Genomic DNA, 19146 nt, shown 5'->3' with positions numbered 1-19146 from the left:
TATGGGGATAGGGTGGAGGTGTGGCCTTAAGTGGGTGCTCTTTCCAAGAGCCGGTGTAGACTGGATGGGCCGAATGGCCTCCTTCTGCGCTGTAAATTCTATGATTCTATGACCCTATCTGAAATCATAAAGTTTGGGCAGCATTAATGTTCTGCACTAGACACCCCAATCTTTCACATTTAAAAGGCATGATTTTTTTAAAAAATGTAAATTTACAGTACCCAATTCTTTTTTTCCAATTAAGGGGCAATTTAGCGTGGTCAATTAACCTACCCTGCACATCTTTGGGTTGTGAGGGTGAGACCCACGCAGTCACAGGGAGAATGTGCAAACTCCACATGGACAGTGACCCGGGGCTGGGATCGAATCCGGGTCCTCAGCGTTGTGAGGCAGCAGTGCTAACCACTGCGCCACCGTGCCGCCACTTTTTAAAAGGAACGTTACGCACATCTAGGGTCAGGTATTACATAATTTCGCTCCTCTACTTCGATTCAATTTGAATTCTGGGTACTCGACCCATTCCCAGTTTCAGGACCGATTCTTTTGCCTTCTGACCAACAATGATAGAATTCCTTGGAGGCGCCACCAACATTCATCCGAATACTTAGCCTGAGAATCCATTGTGCACATGGGAGCCCAGACAGTGAGCTTCATCAGGCTTGGCAAGGGTAGGCCTCAGAGCCAAGGTGGATCCCCACTGGGCATGCATACTTTGCATCGCATTGCATACAAATCAAATTGGGAATTCTGGCTCATGTTCCCTTTCTCTTTTTATCCAGCGACTATTGTGGCACCTCCAACACTGTTCTGGCTTAAGAGCAGTTAATTTAATTCAGCATACACACCTGGTGTACATGGGTTCGTGCCGAGGAGCAATAAAAAGCTAACCCTCCAATAAATGAATGCAAAAATACTTTGTAGAAATAAGCATATCAAACATTTCACTCCTTGCAAGCCATTTAATGAATAGAAATGTATTTGCTTTGACTTGGATGGAACACACTGCGATAATTTTTTTCATTATTCAATCCCTACAGCCTGCTAGTGTATGAAAGTGCTAATCACAAAAATATTAACACTTGGATTGGTTTTTTGACACCAATGTGTATCAGCGATTCTCATTGCCAGCTGGGTGCCAATCATAGGCATTTCAATATCCTTGCTGCTTATTAATACAGCCTGACCTTTAAATCAAAGTGAATAGGGGCAAAATTGCTGCTGCTCTGGGATGTGGACAATCATTGTTTCTACATCCGAATGGCATCTGCAACTATCAAATAATTGTCTATTAGAAATTCAGGCTACCTGCAGTAAATATTGGTTTTCGGATAGTTGAAACTAGTGCTTATTTGCATACTGTGCAATTTCATTACAACTAAACCCCCACTGTAATGGTACAGTTAGTCTCAAGAGTACCTCAACCAAGCAAGAAAAGCTCCTGCAACAGAAACTGGCATATATGCGCATTTATACATTATTAATAATGCAGACCTTGCTGTCACATATATGAATGACAGGTATGGAAGATTACAAATTGCTTCTACGGAATAGAAAACACTTGCTCCTTCAATAGTGCTAATATTAACTATCTGAGCTTACTGCAAACACATGATGTGCCAGGAGATGCATTTACAGGTCTGTTTAATGTACAATGACATCAATTCACTTAATTTCTCGATCAGAAGCTGTGGATTAATTTTTAGCATCATAAAAGTGACAAAACAAAATAAAATATTGTTGGTATGATTTAAATATGGTTGGTTTATTCTGGAGAATGGATCAAAGCTGAAATATTTAGCTTTTTTAATAGGGACCCTTTCCTCCAACAGATTTCTTTTTGAACCAAACTTACTGACTGGAGTCTAGTTTTTCTTCAACAAAAGCCCCAGAGAGGTTCAAAGGGCTGGCACAGTTTGTGTTATGCAATACAGCCTGGACTGACACGCTGTTTGACAGCATTCTGGGCCTTCATTCACGCTTCACCAAGTTGTAAGATGCAGCCAGAGCTGTATTCAGCGCTGTTCCCTTTTCTTCTCTTGTTGCCTAGCAAGACAAAGCAAGCGAATGCGAACATAGCATCATGGCCATGTTCAGGAAAGTGATGTATTCACACTTGTCAAAGACACCATGGGGGTTAAAAAGAATGAGATTCAACAGGAGGTAGAAAGCTAGGTGAATGACTTTCACTGGCCATTTCCGTCACCAGCAACCGCAGCATAATGCAGAGGACCAAACCCAAATAAAAAGCCTGAAAGGTCAATATCAATGAAAGCAAGAATGAACTTACACAAATCGACTCAAGTCGGGTGAGGCAATCCTGGATTAGGCAAAGCCTTTGCAGTTTATGAAATCTAGACTATGAACTTTAAACAGCCTCTACTAAACTAAATGCCCAGCTAGCATCTATTCTCTATACTCTTCTCAAATACTGACATATATGGAATTTAGACCCCTCATGGCACACATGAAAAAAGCAGTATGCTCTTGCTCATGAGTTACTCATCATCATCCTGCCTGCCTCATGTATTTGCACAGAAATCCTTTTCAACAGGGTGTTTCAACATAATAAGCTTCCCATCTATTCTGATCCCCCCCGCCCCCACTCTTTGACAGGGTCCTCATTAAGTTCATATTGAATATTCCGGTAAGGGCAGCAAGGAACAGGATAGAGGACAAACTACTGAATCCCCAGAGAGTTTACTATTTATTTGAAATAGGTCCATCATTCAGCAAAATGACCACGTATAAACATCTGCAACATTCTCAAATGTTTATCTTCCAACTCTCAGGTAAATGCATGGCCAAGGCTAATTCATATGGGACTTGGATCATGACACAAAGAGAGCAAATTCAAATTGATGCTCTAACCACCTTCAATACAGAATATAAGGTCTTACCTGAAGATTATTCAGCGGTTCCATTTTCATCACTGGGCCAATGGTATTCAGTGGTAAGGAAATGTCAATGCTCTGATTTGGCATTAATGGAGTGTGAATTGGAAGTGGACTTGTGGGGATCACACCAAAGCTGGAGAAAAAAAAACAGTGCATCAGAAAGGTGTGTATTTTTCTTTTTCTTCATGTCTTGGAAACATTCACTACCCCTGGAACATACCTACCTACTACCGAAAATACCTACTACTTAAGCCTTAGCTAGTGCCATTTTGTTTGTGGGAGAACTAAAGCATCCCAAGTGACTTACCCTCCCTCATTTACCTCAAGGATTCATTCATACTCACGACTGAAATGCTCTGGAGTCAGAAACTACTCTGCAAATTGGCAAGTGCACACAATCATAGAATCATAAAATTTACAGTGCAGGAGGCCATTCGGCCCATCGAGTCTGCACCAGCTCTTGGAAAGAGCACCCCACCCAAGGTCAACACCCCCACCCTATCCCCATAACCCAGTAACCCCACCCAACACCAAGGGCAATTTTGGATACTAAGGGCAATTTATCATGGCCAATCCATCTAACCTGCACTTCTTTGGACTGTGGGAGGAAACCAGAGCACCCGGAGGAAACCCACGCACACACGGGGAGGATGTGCAGACTCCGCACAGACAGTGACCCAAGCCGGAATCAAACCTGGGACCCTGGAGCTGTGAAGCAATTGCGCTATCCACAATGCTACCGTGCTGCCACAAGGTGGATGTCTGCTAAAAAATTGTTAATTGATTGAATATGTAACCACCAATAGATTGGCAGATCTGTTACACAGCTTCAAGCCTCTTCTGACACCATTATCTAACCAATATTGGCAGCGAAAGAAGTTAGGCTGAATTGAATCCATGTTTGACAAACTAGGAAAACTATCTCTAACTGGCAATACATTTGGTGCATTTCCTATTACACTACCATTACAATGCAATGGGATGCAGTGAAATTGTCTCTTAACAGCTCAGATCAGGCTCCCGAATCAGTAGACTCTCAGTAAATCAATGTGGGGTCATGAAGAAATATGCAAACATATTTGATTGTCTGGTTTCTTCAATACATGCCTGCCAAAAGCAGAGTGCCCCCAACAACCCTCCATCCACCGTTTACTTCAGAATGTAGCACTGCTGGTAACGAGATTCAGGACTTGTGGTTAAAATGGTAAACTCCTAGGGCGGCATGTGGCGCAGTGGATAGCAGTGGGACTGCGGCACTGAGGACCCGGGTTCGAATCCCGGCCCTGGGTCACTGTCCGTGTGGGTTTCACCCCCACAACCCAAAGATGTGCAGGTTAGGTGGATTGGCCACGCTAAACTGCCCCTTAATTGGAAAAAATAAATAATTGGGTACTGTAAATTTACAAAAACAAAATGTTAAAATCCTACAATGGGGAGGCGAGATGCCAGAAGTCACAATTCATTTAACAAATAATGCAAATTAGTATAAAATTCAGGTGGTTAATAGGGAACCTGAGGAGGCAAGGAAATATTTGTAGACAAAGGATTTCCAGACTCTTATCTCAGATTTACTCTCTGCACCACATGTCAGATTTTTTTGAAGGATCCACGATTTTTTCCACGTTCTCCTCAGGACGTATTTCAGGGCAGCACGGACCAACAAGTGGATAGCACTGTGGCTTCACAGCGCCAGGGTCCCAGGTTCAATTCCTCGCTGGGTCACTGTGTGGAGTCTGCATGTTCTCCCAGTGTCTGCGTGGGTTTCCTCCGGGTGCTCCGGTTTCCTCCCACAGTCCAAAGACGTGCAGGTTAGGTGGATTGGCCATGCTAAATTGCCCTTAGTGACCAAAAAGGTTTGGTGGGGTTATTGGGTTACGGGGATAGGGTGGAATCGAGGGTTAAGTGGGTCGGTGCAGACTCGATGGGCCGAGTGGCCTCCTTCTGCACTGTATGTTCTATGTTCTATGATGGTCAGATTAGGCAGGTCAATATATGCTGAAAACAAGAGGGGGTTTAAATTCTTGGCCTAATGGGATGACTTCTGGGGGAAGGGAATGTTGTAGAACATATAGAACATACAATGCAGAAGGAGGCCATTCGGCCCATCGAGTCTGCACTGACCCACTTAAGCCCTCACTTCCACCCTATCCCCGTAACCCAATAACCCCATCTAACCTTTTTTTGGACACTAAGGGCGATTTAGCATGACCAGTCCACCTAACCTGCATGTCTTTGGACTGTGGGAGGAAACGGGAGCACCCGGAGGAAACCCACGCAGACACGGGGAGAACGTGCAGACTCCGCACAGACAGCGACCCAGCAGGGAATCGAACCTGGGACCTGGCACTGTGAAGCCACAGTGCTATCCACTTGTGCTACTGTGCTGCCCCATTCGAACAGCATTCACATAAACTGAACATTAATTTTGGCTCATTGAATGGGGGGGGCGCATGACACCTAGGAAAGCAGATGAGAAGTATAATTTTGAACATTTGCTAGGAAAGATTCATGTCAATACACCGAGGCTGACAAAGAATGATCTGAGATGCATTCATATTACTGGTAAGAGCATAATAAATAAAATGGATGTGCTGTGGATGAGCTAAGATTTTGTGGGATTTACTGAAATGGCGAAGGAAGAGGCCATTTGGAGAAACATTAGCGGACCAATGTGTGCTTCAAGAAGAAACAGAAGGGATGCAATGGTTCAATTTTTCAGGGAAAATTTTCATGGTTGAGAGGAATGAAATAAGAACAGGCAGAGTATCACTTGGGGTGGGTCTGAAAGACAGGGATGGAAAGGCTTGATATTAGAGTATGTTACAGACCAACACAAAATAAAGTGCTGCATGCACTGCTGATTGAGGTCAGAAGAGTTCAGTGTTAATGCCTCAGCCATAATCATGGGGGATTTTCTTTTTCTTTACACAAACTGGGATATAGTACAGACAAGCTAGAGTTTACTGAAATGTTTAAGAACCTTTTATACAATCAAGGGAACCCACAGCGGAGGCAGTCCTGGGTTCGGTGCTAGTAATAGAACATCCTAATGACTTGCAAAGTAGGGAATGTCATCTTCAAGAATAAAAGAGGGAGCAAGGGATAACCCTTAGAACAATAGCTTGATGAAACTTGCGTCCATTGTGAGGAGAGCGTTTGAGACTTTCCTGAGGGATAGCACATGGGACCATCTGAAAGAGATTATAAATATGGGCGGCACGGTAGCACAGTGGTGTTGTTTGCTATCTGTCCTGACGCCGTTGTAATCTTAAAATGAACACATAATAATAAATCTTTATTGTCACAAGTAGGCTTACATTAACACTGCAATTAAGTTACTGTGAAAAACCCCTAATCGCCACAAGCCAGTGCCTGTTTGGGTACTCGGAGGGAGAATTCAGAATATCCAAATTACCTAACAGCACGACTTTTGGAACTTGTGGGGGGAAACCGGAGTAACCGGAGGAAACCCATACAGACATGGGGAGCACGTGCAGACTCCACAGTGACCCAAGCCCGGAATTGAACCTGGGACCCTGGAACTGTGAAGCAACGGTGCTACCCATTGCGCTACCATGCCACCCATGTGATCATCTGAAAGTGCAGCATGATTTGACATAACCTGCAGAAATTCAGAAATGACAGGTCCTGTTTGAACAATTAAATGCATTTCTTTGAGGTGGTCTTAGATTTGATGCATAGAAGTGAGACAGTGGATGTTATCTGTCTAAATTTCAGATGGGCATTGGACAGTGTACGAGACAACAGGCTGCCCCACCGGGTGTGTACTCATGGAGAGAAGGGAAAGTGTATACGGTTAGATTAATGTCCAAACGAATAGTAGATAAGCAAAGGGTGGTAGCAAACTGGGAGCTATCAGTGGAAACAGTTTCCAGTGATATTAGACCTGTTAATGTTTAACGTTTTAAAAATTGATTTAGAGGCCATTCCCATGGGTGCAAGGAGGTAGCAGTGGGCAAGCGCCATTGTTCCTGACATTGGTCACAATGTTCAACAATGTTTGTGACATTGGCGTCAACACCAGGCCACCATGCGTAGCTTCTTGCCAACGTTTTCACTTTAGATATGCCTGGATGGGCACTATGCAATTCCTCCAATAAGTCTTCTGGGATTGGGAACAACCGTTCGTGACCCCTTAACGAACACACTGTCTACACAGCTTAGTTCGTCTTTAGGGTCAAATAAGGCATCATTGCCTCTGAAGGTTGACCATAGAAACCCCCGCTTAATACCATATTCTTGATTTTTGACAGGACAGGGTCACTTTTTGTCCAAGTTCTGATTTGTTTTGTGGTTCCAGGCGGCATTTCTAAGAAGTTTAAAGTCATTACAATTTCTTCTGGAACCTGTGGAGGGTGTTGAACCTCTGGGTAATGGAAGATGACACAAAAGCATTGGCGTTAGCATTGGTCGATGCTCCAATGTGTATTCATATGCTGTGAGCATTATCGCCCAGACAGAGGCAATGGGAGGGATTCCGTCATCTTCTCTGACTAACCCTAATAATGGTTTATAGTCCCGTCACTATTGTGAAATGCCCTCCATATACAGATTGGTGGAATTTTTTGATGCTGAACACGACTTCTAACCATTCTTTTTTGATTTGGGAGTATTTCTTTTCCGCTTCAGAGGGTTCTGGATACACAAGCGGTTAGCCTCTCTGTTCCATCATTTAATCGATGAGAAAGTACGGCTCAGATTCCAAATGGAGACACATCGCAGGTAAGGACAAGCTCCTTTTTTAACCCAAAATTGACGAGTAGACTAGTGGACAGACGTCTTCGCTTTATCTGATTGAAAGCCTAATCTTGAGATGCCCTCCAAAACCACTTTTGGTGTTCCTTAAATATGTAAAAGTACTAACAAGGTGGCCAAATTCGGGATGAATTTACTGTAATAGTTTATCATCCCCAAGAAGGACGTCAACCCTGCAGTGTTTTTTGGAGCAGGCGTATCCCATATGGCTCTTATTCTTTCTTCCATAGGGTGCAGTCCTTTTGCGTCTACTTTCTAACCTAAATAGATCACCTCACTGGCTTGAAATGTACAATTCTCTCTCCTTAAGCGCACACCAGCGTTTGGGTACCTCTTTAATACCTCCTCCAAGTTGGCTAAGCATTCCACTCCTGTGGAACCGGTAATTAGTACATCATTTAAATAAACTGTAACTCTAGTAATCCCTGTAATAGATTTTCCATTGTGCGCTGAAAAATCATGCTGACAATACTCCAAATGGTAAATGGGTATATTCGTACAAGCCCTTGTGCATGTTGATGGTCACACACTCTCGGGAAGATTCATCGAATTGCAAGTGCTACTCATATCTAAACGTGAAGCTGCCAGCGGATTTAGCATAAAGATCCTCGATCTTGACTTTGGGATATCAGTCTAATTTGGCCAGCCTCAACGGTTGGACCTCGCTTTGTAAGTAACGGGAAGTTTCTTCCCCTATGACAGTCACCAGTGTCCACTTCCATCTTGAAAGGGTGTCCATTTACTAGTACATTTACTAGTCCACGGTTATTGGAGCCACTTTTTCTTTGTTAATGTGGTTCAATGTTAACACTTTCCGCTCAGGTGACTGGTACTCCCCGATACTGTGGACTGAGATTGGCTTCTGCCTACTTCCTGGGCTGGGTAGGCTCTGCTGGTTCTTAACATCTATGAGTTAATGAGTTAAGTGACCTCTTCTACCGCACCTGAAACACACTGCATCCCAAAACCCGCATCTCTCCCCTATCTGCATCACAGCTTGGTATGGCAACTGCTCAGTCCAAGATCGCAAGAAACTGTAGAGTGTGGTGAACTCAGCCCAACACATCACACAAGCTTGCCACCCGCACATTGATTCTGTCTACACCTCCCGCTGCCTCAGGAAGGCAGGCAGCATTATCAGAGTTCCCTCCCACCCAGACTTTGCCTTCTTCCAGACCTTCCATCAGACCGAAGATACAGAAGTCTGAAGATCCGCACATTCAGACATAGGAACAGCTTCTTCCCCACAGCTGCAAGACTCCTCAACAACTCTCCCTTGGACTGATCTGTTCCCTGTAAGAACACTATTCACGATGCCCTATGCTGCTCTTGCTCATGTATTTGCTTTGTTTGGCCCCTTGTTCCGAACCGCAACCAATCACTGTTTGTCGATGTACCATTTGTCAATGTACTCTGTCGATTATTTTTTTGTCTACAATGTACTTGCTGTGCACGTTCCCTTGGCGGCAGAAAAATACTTTCCACCGTACTTCGGCACATGTGATAATAAAACAAATCAAATCAATATTCTGTTAGTTTCCTTAATCTGGCCATGAAGACCAGAACAAATTTGCGTGGGACCCTTCCTGCCGGATTAAATTTACATCTCTGAAGAATGATAGAAGGTTTTGGATGTTAATGATTCCTAACCAACTCCACATGTTCAGTGAAGGATTCTGATTCAGGGGCCTCAGGGTAGATCAAACTTCTTATTACACTGTATGTCTGGGTGCAGCGAACTGTTTGAGCAAATTAATTCTCAGTTTCTTTTCCCCCCTCTGAAAAAGTAATGCATATGTTCTATGTATTGCACCCAATCTTCTTCATCTGGATCAAAAGGTTCAAGCTGAGCAAAAGAAGTGTACTGAAATTGCTTTGAATCAAACTGGAAAGACCTTCTTCTCTTGTCCTTACAACTGGAGAGCTGATTTCTTTGTTCCTCGTCACCAATGTAATGACAAAACTCCGGGCAACCACCAGTGGATGAAGGCAACAACTATTTATTTACAGGCAGAAAACTACTTACATGTACCCATTTACCAAACATAACAGCAAAACAACAACTCTGACCAACTGTGTCCAGACCTTGACTGCAGGTTTTAAAGGCCCGTCTTCAGCTCTGATCAGTCTCCGAGATTTGCTGAAAACTCAGAAGAGGAAGTGATGTGGTTTCCGAGGTTCGCCATGACAGATTGTATCAGGTTGGGTGCAGTGGCCAATGATGTTAATCAATGTGCAATTAGTCAAAAGGAACCTAGACAGGTTATGTCAGGATGGAGAGGTGGGAGATTAAATTTAATACAAATAAGTGCAAAGGCATGAGACCAGGGATGAGAGAGAGTGCAATATATGGTAACACGCTTGTGGTAACACTTCACTATTTAACAAAGTCATGGTAACAAATAAAATGTTGGAATGAACAGTTAAGGGCATGCTTAAAACTTGAAGATGCTGATATTGAAATTGTAGCTGGCATTGATGAGGCTTCAAAAAGCAGAAAATCACGAATACTGGAAATCTGAAATTAAAACAGAAAATGCAGGCAACATCACTGGAGAGAGAAAAAGAGTTAATGTTTCAGGTCATTGGGACCTGCTGAGCATTTCCAGCATTTTCCATTTTTATTTATTATAGGCGTGTGGTATTGAGATTTACTCTCTGTATCATGTGAAAGATGCAAGTTATTCACAGGAATCCAGAGAAGAGTTACAAAGCGGTTTCCTCAACTTTGAGGATTTAATTTTGGGGAAAGATGGTCCAGGCTGGGAGTTACCCCCTTGGAGATGGAATGTAGAGGAAGAGTGGGCTGGCCAATTTTCTAGGTATGGAGAATTAGATTCATCAGAGTTGTAGGACTAGATGGACTCAAGTTTTAAGCTCAAGGGCAGCACAGTAGCATTGTGGATAGCACAATTGCTTCACAGCTCCAGGGTCCCAGGTTCGATTCCGTCTTGGGTCACTGTCTGTGCGGAGTCTGCACATCCTCCCGTGTGTGCGTGGGTTTCCTCCGGGTGCTCTGGTTTCCTCCCACAATCCAAAGATGTGCAGGTTAGGTGGATTGGCCATGATAAATTGCCCTTAGTGTTCAAAATTGCCCTTGGTGTTGGGTGGGGTTACTGGGTTATGGGGATAGGGTGGAGGTGTTGACCTTGGGTAGGGTGCTCTTTCCAAGAGCCGGTGCAGACTCGATGGGCCGAATGGCCTCCTTCTGCACTGTAAATTCTATGATAATCTATGATAATGACGTTGAAGCAAATTAGAAATATTTGAGTTTCGAAAGGAACAATGGAATTGTAGAAGTGACACCAGCAATTTGTTGGTCAGAAAACCATGGCACATTTTTTAAAAAGAGAACCAGGTAAATTCCTTAAAAAGGAAAGTGGTTGCAGGGCAAATTGTGCAGCAATCTCAATAAGGAAACAACTGGGATATTTGGATTTGGAAGAGTAAGCTTCCCAAGTTTGCTGATGATACCAAGCTTGGTGAAAAGGTAAGCCAAGGAGATGACACAGAGAAGCTGCAAAGCGATGAAGGCAAATTAAGTGAGTGGGTAACAAGATGGCAGGCGGAGTATGATATAGGGAAGTGTGAAGCTATTCATTTTGGTTAGAACAATAAAAAAGCAAAATATTTTTCACAAGGTGAGAAACAAGTATTGATGTTCAAAGAGACTTCTTATGTGCGTGTACAATGAACACAAAGTTAGCATGCAGGTGCAGCAAGCAACTAGAAAGGCAATTGGCATGTTGGCCTTTATTGCAGGGAAATTAGAGTAGTGTTTTTCAAACCTTTTTGCCTGGGACCCATTTTTACCAACCAGCCATCCTTCGCGACCCATACCAGCCGACCTCCGCGACCCACGGCAGCCGAGCTTCGTGACCCATGCCGGGAGAGCTTTGCGACCATAGCCGACGGACCTTCACGGCCCACGGCAGCCGAGCTTCGTGACCCATGCCGGGAGAGCTTTGCGACCATAGCCGACGGACCTCCATGACCCACGCCGGCTGAGCTGCGCGACTCACGGCAGCCGACCTTCGCACATAACAGTTTTAACTTAGCTTTAATATGACAGGTGAGCCTGCTTGGAGGGCAGCATGGTGGTGCAGTGGTTAGCACTGCTGCCTCACGGCGCCGAGGTCCCAAGTTCAATCCAGGCTCTGGGTCACTGTCCGTGTGGAGTTTACACATTCTGCCCGTGGTTGCGTGGGTTTCGCCCCCACAACCCAAAGATGCGCAGAGTAGGTGGTTTGGTCATGCTAAATTGCCCCTTAACTGAAAAAAATGAATTGGGTACTCTAAATTTATAAAACAAAAAGGTGAGCCTGTTTGGTCCTCACGATCTCACTTGCTTTGTTATTCAATGTTACATTTCTGATAATGACTTCAGCTGATGATTTAAGATCTCACTGCATCCATTGAAAAAAAAAAAGACCTTTGCCCTCAAACTCACCATGCTTAGTCTTCAAATGTATTTGAAGTTTTGAGGGTTTTAAACTTTCATTTGCCAACTTCATTGCATATAATACACATGAACTTTGAATCCTGATTTGCAGTGGTGCAATTCATAACCCACACCTCAAGTCTTCAACTTTATATGCAGCTTTGTTCCTGTTTTCAGCTTCTTCTTCATGGGTTGTTCACCAGAAGGCCCTAGAATTCACACCAGCACTGTTGGCAGCTGCAAGATGTAGGAATCTCTCTTGCACCCGAAACATGTGACGTCAGCCCCACCTGACGTGCTCTGTGCTGCATCAGCAGGCAGAAGACTTCATTGCATGACATCGTCTCCAAGGTCAGCGGGCTGACGCGAGGAGGAACCGGTCTTTCTCACTCGGCTCCAGGCTGCTGCGGCCGTTGGGCACTAATTTGCGCGATTGGGGAACGCTGCGATGCATGGCTCTGCGATCCTCCTGACACCCACCCGCCCAGCAACCCACCCGTGGGTCACGACCCTGACTTTGAAATGACTGAATTAGATTGCAAGAATTAAGAAATCTTGCTACAGTCGGACCACATCTGGAGCAGTGTGCGCAGTTTTAGACTCCAGGTTTAATAATAATCTTTATTATTGGCACAGCTAGGCTTACATTAACACTGCAATGAAGTTACTGTGAAAATCCCCTAGTTGCCACACTCTGGCGCCTGTTTGGGTACACAGAGAGAGAATTCAGAATGTCCAATTCACCTAACAACACGTCTTTCAGGACTTGTGGGAGGAAACCAACGCAGACACGGGGAGAACATGCAGACTCCGCACGGACAGTGACCCAAGCCGGGAATTGAACCTGGTACCCTGGAGCTGTGAAGCAACAGTGAAAGGGTATACTTGCTTTGGAGGCAGTACAACAAAAGTTCACGGAATTGGTCCCTGGGATTGTCCTATGAGGAGAGGCTGAGTAAATTAGGTTTATATTCTCTGGAGTTTAGAAGAAAGAAGAGACAATCTCAAGAAACATACAAGATTCTAAATGAGCTTGATCGGGTAGACATAGAGAGGAAACGTTTTTTCGCCCAGAGGGTGATTGGAGTCTGGACCGAGCTTCCTGAGATTATGGTGGAGGCAGGTTCGATTGAGGTAGTCAGAAGGAAATCGGATTGCTGTGTGAAAAGAATGTACAGTTACGGGGATGATGCAGGGGAGTGAGATTAGGTGGTATGTTCTTTCAGAGAGCCAGCGCTTTCTATAAAGATTCTGGGATTCCATTTCCACTGGTCGAAGAAACTAACACACAGGGGCACAGACTCAGGATAAGTGGCCGATCATTTAGGACCAAGGTGAGCAGAAATTACTTCGCTCAGAAGTTTGTGGATGTTCCATAGTTGAATAGTTTCAAGGGTGGAATAGCACATTTTCGGTCTCAGGGAATTGAGGGATATGGGGAGCGGGCAGGAAAATGGGAGATGAAACCCAAGATCAGCCATGGTTGTACTGAATGGCGAAGCAGGCTCAATGGGCTGTGTGGCCCACTGTTGTTCCTCATAGATTTGTCAGGAAACAGAGGTAGATTTATGTTATATATATTTGTATCGTTGGATATTAGAAATAAGGTATAGAGTTAAGTAAGGTTAATTTTGTGTCTCAGTGTAAGAAAGGGTTAAAACTTTAGTTCGATTCATATTAAACAAAGGGACTTGCATGTAAGTGGGTTTTGGTTTTTCATTTCAAACTTTGCCTCCATTGTGATTAAAAGGTTTACGATGTGAAAGCAAACAAGCGTTAAGAAAGACTAGGCTGTTGCTTAGCAATCACGGGCCACTTTAGGTTGGAAATAATTTTGGGGTTTAGTTTAAAACTGGGCCCAGAAGCAGTTGGTACTCGGTAGCTGGAGAGGTAGCTGTTCTCACAGAAACTGACAGCAGCGGAGAAGCAGGACAATGGAGTATGGGCAAGAAAGTAATTCCCAGAAGCTAAAGAACACATAGTTCTAGAAATCAGGAATGAAAGGCAAGTCCCAGGGTGACTGAAGTTAAGGGGATAAAAGGAGGTATGAGATTTGATGAAAAAAACCATAGAGGTTGTATTGGGTGACGCCTGCCACTTCGTTTCAGGGAGTGGTATGCCTAACCTGCTGTTCTACAGGGACTGTATACTGACCAAGAACAATATATGCAAGATATACTCTGTAGATGTGTTATCCTGAAAAATCTTTGTACATCTGTTAAGAAATAGGTGGGGTGAAGTAGTATTGTGTTATAGTCAATCTTTTCATGTTTAATAAATGTTTTATTCTTTTGTAAAACACTAATTGGCAGTCATGTGACTCTGTTCAACCATAATTCCAATAATAAAGTAAAAGTTAGGTTCTATTGAGCCAGGTTTCCATTCTGGGATATTTCTGTCCAGTAGCAACATCAGCTGGGATCGTAACCATCCATGGTCTTCTCTACTGTGTAGTTTCATAGGCACTCCCTGGTATGTAAATTGGTGGTTTGTTATTCATACTTAACCCTGGATGGTGAGCAATGGCAAACTAGTTGAACATAGAACACACAGTGCAGGAACAGACCATTCGGCCCATCGAGTCTGCACCGACCCACTTAAACCCTCACTTCCACCCTATCCCCGTAACCCAATACCCCTCCTAACCTTTTTGGTCACTAAGGGCAATTTATCATGGCCAATCCACCTACCTGCACGTCTTTGGACTGCTATGCTGTATAGTAATACAGCAAAAACAGCGCCGGAGGAGAGAGCCAGGAGATTTAAAAAGCGCGGGAGGAGAGAGCCGGGACAGTGCTGGGAGAGGTGAGTGCACAAAAGGTGTGGCAGGAGTGCCTTTAGTCACGGAGTGCTGATTGGAACAGAGTGCATCTGAGTTTAGGTGAGTGATTGAGTTCGGGTTAGTGGCGGGAGAGGGCTGTGTTTTGTTGGTGTTCGGGTTTATCCTTGAGATTCTATAAAGAAATTTTTTTTAAAAAATATTTAAATTAATTAACTAGTTGAATATGGCTGGACAGGTGATGTGCTGTTGCTGTATGATGATGGAACTGGTGGATCCCATTGAGACCGTCAGTGACCACACCTGCAAGTGTTGGCTGCTCGAGGAACTTCGGCTCAGAATTGATGAGCTGGAGACCGAGCTGCACACACTGCGGCACATCAGGGAGGGGGAACATTACCTGGACGCTTTGTTTCAGGAGGCAGTCACACCCGGTAGAATAAGTACTGTTAATTCGGACAGTGGTCAGGGACAGAGTGGTGTGACTGCAAGGGAGGAAGGTAGGGGGATCCTGAGTTTAGGAGTTGAGGAGCCTCAGCCCTTGACCTTGTCCAACAGGTATGAGGTACTTGCTCCCTGTGTGGATGAGGAAGAGGGCTGTAGGAAGGATGCGTTGACTGACCACTGCACCGTGGTACAGGAAGCCATTCAAGAGGGGGGAGCAAAAAGACAAGTGGTAGTTGTAGGGGATTCTATAATTAGGGGGATTGATGGCATCCTTTGTAAGCCAGATCGAGAGTCCCGCATGGTATGTTGCCTGCCCGGTGCCAGGGTGAGGGACATCTCTGATCGGCTTGAAAGGATTTTGGAGAGGGAGGGGGAGGATCCAGTTGTTGTGGTCCACGTTGGGACTAACAACATAGGTAAGACTAGGAAAGAGGACCTGTTTGGGGATTATCAAACACTAGGGACTAAATTAAAGAACAGGTCCTCCACGGTTATAATCTCTGGATTACTACCCGAGCCACGTGCCAATTGGCATAGGGTTGAGAAAATTAGAGAAGTTAACACGTGGCTAAAGGAGTGGTGCGGGAAAGAGGGATTCCATTTCATGGGGCATTGGCATCAGTTCTGGGGCAGGAGGGACCTGTACCGTTGGGACGGTCTTCACCTGAACCATTCTGGGACCAGTGTTCTAGCGAATAGGATAAATAGGTTGGTCACAAGGACTTTAAACTAGCAAGTTGGGGGGGAAGGGAAATGTAAAACTATGGACAGTATAATGGTGAATGGAGATCAAGGCAGCAGGTTACGTGACAGGTTATTATAGAACATAGAACGATACAGCGCAGTACAGGCCCTTCGGCCCACGATGTTGCACCGAAACAAAAGCCATCTAACCTACACTATGCCATTATCATCCATATGTTTATCCAATAAACTTTTAAATGCCCTCAATGTTGGCGAGTTCACCACTGTTGCAGGTAGGGCATTCCACGGCCTCACTACTCTTGGCGTAAAGAACCTACCTCTGACCTCTGTCCTATATCTATTACCCCTCAGTTTAAAGCTATGTGCCCTCGTGCCAACCATTTCCATCCGCGGGAGAAGGCTCTCACTGTCCACCCTATCTAACCCCCTGATCATTTTGTATGCCTCTATTAAGTCTCCTCTTAACCTTCTTCTCTCTAACGAAAAGAACCTCAAGTCCATCAGCCTTTCCTCATAAGATTTTCCCTCCATACCAGGCAACATCCTGGTAAATCTCCTCTGCACCCGCTCCAAAGCCTCCACGTCCTTCCTATAATGCAGTGACCAGAACTGTACGCAATACTCCAAATGCGGCCGTACCAGAGTTTTATACAGCTGCAACATGACCTCCTGACTCCGGAACTCAATCCCTCTACCAATAAAGGCCAACACTCCATAGGCCTTCTTCACAACCCTATCAACCTGGGTGGCAACTTTCAGGGATCTATGTACATGGACACCTAGATCCCTCTGCTCATCCACACTTCCAAGAACTTTACCATTAGCCAAATATTCCACATTCCTGTTATTCCTTCCAAAGTGAATCACCTCACACTTCTCTACATTAAACTCCATTTGCCACCTCTCAGCCCAGCTCTGCAGCTTATCTATATCCCTCTGTAACCTGCTACATCCTTCCACACTGTCGACAACACCACCGACTTTAGTATCGTCTGCAAATTTACTCACCCACCCTTCTGCGCCTTCCTCTAGGTCATTGATAAAAATGACAAACAGCAACAGCCCCAGAACAGATCCTTGTGGTACTCCACTTGTAACTGAACTCCATTCTGAACATTTCCCATCAACCACCACCCTCTGTCTTCTTTCAGCTAGCCAATTTCTGATCCACATCTCTAAATCACCCTCAATCCCCAGCCTCCGTATTTTCTGCAATAGCCTACCGTGGGGAACCTTATCAAACGCTTTGCTGAAATCCATATACACCACATCAACTGCTCTACCCTCGTCTACCTGTTCAGTCACCTTCTCAAAGAACTCGATAAGGTTTGTGAGGCATGACCTACCCTTCACAAAGCCATGCTGACTATCCCTGATCATATTATTCCTATCTAGATGATTATAAATCTTGTCTCTTATAATCCCCTCCAAGACTTTACCCACTACAGACGTGAGGCTCGCCGGTAGAGATATGGGTTCAAAGACAAGGAAAATTAGGAGAAAGGGTAAGAGGAAAAATAAATTGCGAAAAGTTACTGATCAAGGTGTTAGGATTCATAACAAAGACATAAAAAACAGCATAAGTGTACTTTACCTGAATGCTCGTAGTATACGAAATAAGGTAAATGAGTTGATGGCGCAAATCATCGTGAATGACTATGATTTAGTGGCCATTACTGAAACATGGTTAAAAGATGGTCACGACTGGGAGTTAAATATCCAAGGGTATCAGACTATACGAAAGGATAGAATGGACGGTAAGGGAGGTGATGTAGCTTTGTTGTTTAAGGATGGCATCCGGGCAATAATAAGGGATGATATTGGTGCTATGGAGGACAAGGTTGAATCAATTTGGGTGGAAATCAGGAATAGTAAGGCGAAAAGGACACTGATAGGAGTAGTCTATAGGCCACCAAATAGTAACAGGATGGTAGGGCAGGCAATAAGCAAAGAAATAACGGATGCATGTAGAAATGGTACAGCGGTTATCATGGGAGATTTTAATCTGCATATCGATTGGTTTAACCAGGTTGGTAAAGGCAGCCTTGAGGAGGAGTTTATAGAGTGTGCCCGGGATAATGTCCTGGAACAGTATGTAATGGAACCTACAAGGGAACAAGCGGTCCTAGATCTGGTCCTGTGTAATGAGGCAGGATTGATTAATGATCTCATAGTTCGGGATCCTCTTGGAAGGAGCGACCACAATATGGTGGAATTTAAAATACAGTTGGAGGATGACAAGGTAAAATCAAACACTAGTGTTTTGTGCTTAAACAAAGGCGATTACAATGGGATGAGAGAAGAACTAGCTACGGTAGACTGGGAGCAAAGACTTCATGGTGAAGCAGTTGAGGAACAGTGGAGAACCTTCCGAGCGATCTTTCACAGTGTTCAGAAAAGGTTCATACCGATAAAAAAGAAAGACGGTAGAAAGGGGAAAAATCGACCGTGGATATTTAAGGAGGTGAGGGAGAGTATCAAATTGAAGGAAAAAACATACAAAGTGGCAAAAATTAGTGGGAGACTAGAGGACTGGGAAGTCTTTAGGGGACAACAGAAAGCTACTAAAAAAGCCATAAAGAAGAGTAAGGTAGACTATGAAAGTAAACTGGCTCAGAACATAAAAGCAGATAGTAAAAGCTTCTACAAATATATAAGACAAAAAAGAGTGGCTAAGGTAAATATTGGTCCTTTGGAAGATGAGAAGGGAGATTTAATAATAGGAGACGGGGCAATGGCTGAGGAGCTGAACAGGTTTTTTGGGCCAGTCTTCACAGTGGAGGACACAAATAACATGCCAGTGACTGATGGAAATAAAGATATGATAGGTGAGGACCTTGAGATGATTGTAATCACTAAGGAGGCAGTATTGGGCAAGCTAATGGGGCTAAAGGTAGACAAGTCTCCTGGATCTGATGGGATGCATCCCAGAGTGTTAAAAGAGATGGCTAGGGAAATTGTAAACGCACTAGTGATAATTTATCAAAATTCACTAGACTCTGGGGTGGTCCCAGAGGACTGGAAAGTAGCAAACGTGACACCACTGTTTAAAAAAAGGAGGTCAGCAGAAAGGGGGTAATTATAGGCCGGTAAGCTTAACTTTG

The 19146-nt window shown here is 44.2% G+C and overlaps 1 protein-coding gene across 4 annotated transcripts in view; it reads right to left on the bottom strand.

Moving 5' to 3' along the window:
- ap2b1 (adaptor related protein complex 2 subunit beta 1) overlaps positions 1 to 19146 on the bottom strand; it is a 399172-nt gene that overhangs the window by 185414 nt on the left and 194612 nt on the right. For all 4 annotated transcript variants that reach the window (XM_072469210.1, XM_072469212.1, XM_072469213.1 and 1 more), the window contains one exon: positions 2898 to 3027. In XM_072469210.1, the coding sequence (XP_072325311.1) occupies positions 2898 to 3027 (130 nt within the window). The remainder of the gene's footprint in view (positions 1 to 2897; positions 3028 to 19146) is intronic.

This window comes from Scyliorhinus torazame, chromosome 12 (assembly GCF_047496885.1).
Source record: "Scyliorhinus torazame isolate Kashiwa2021f chromosome 12, sScyTor2.1, whole genome shotgun sequence".
NCBI lineage: Eukaryota > Metazoa > Chordata > Chondrichthyes > Carcharhiniformes > Scyliorhinidae > Scyliorhinus > Scyliorhinus torazame.
This window is presented reverse-complemented; position numbering and strand designations above follow the sequence as displayed.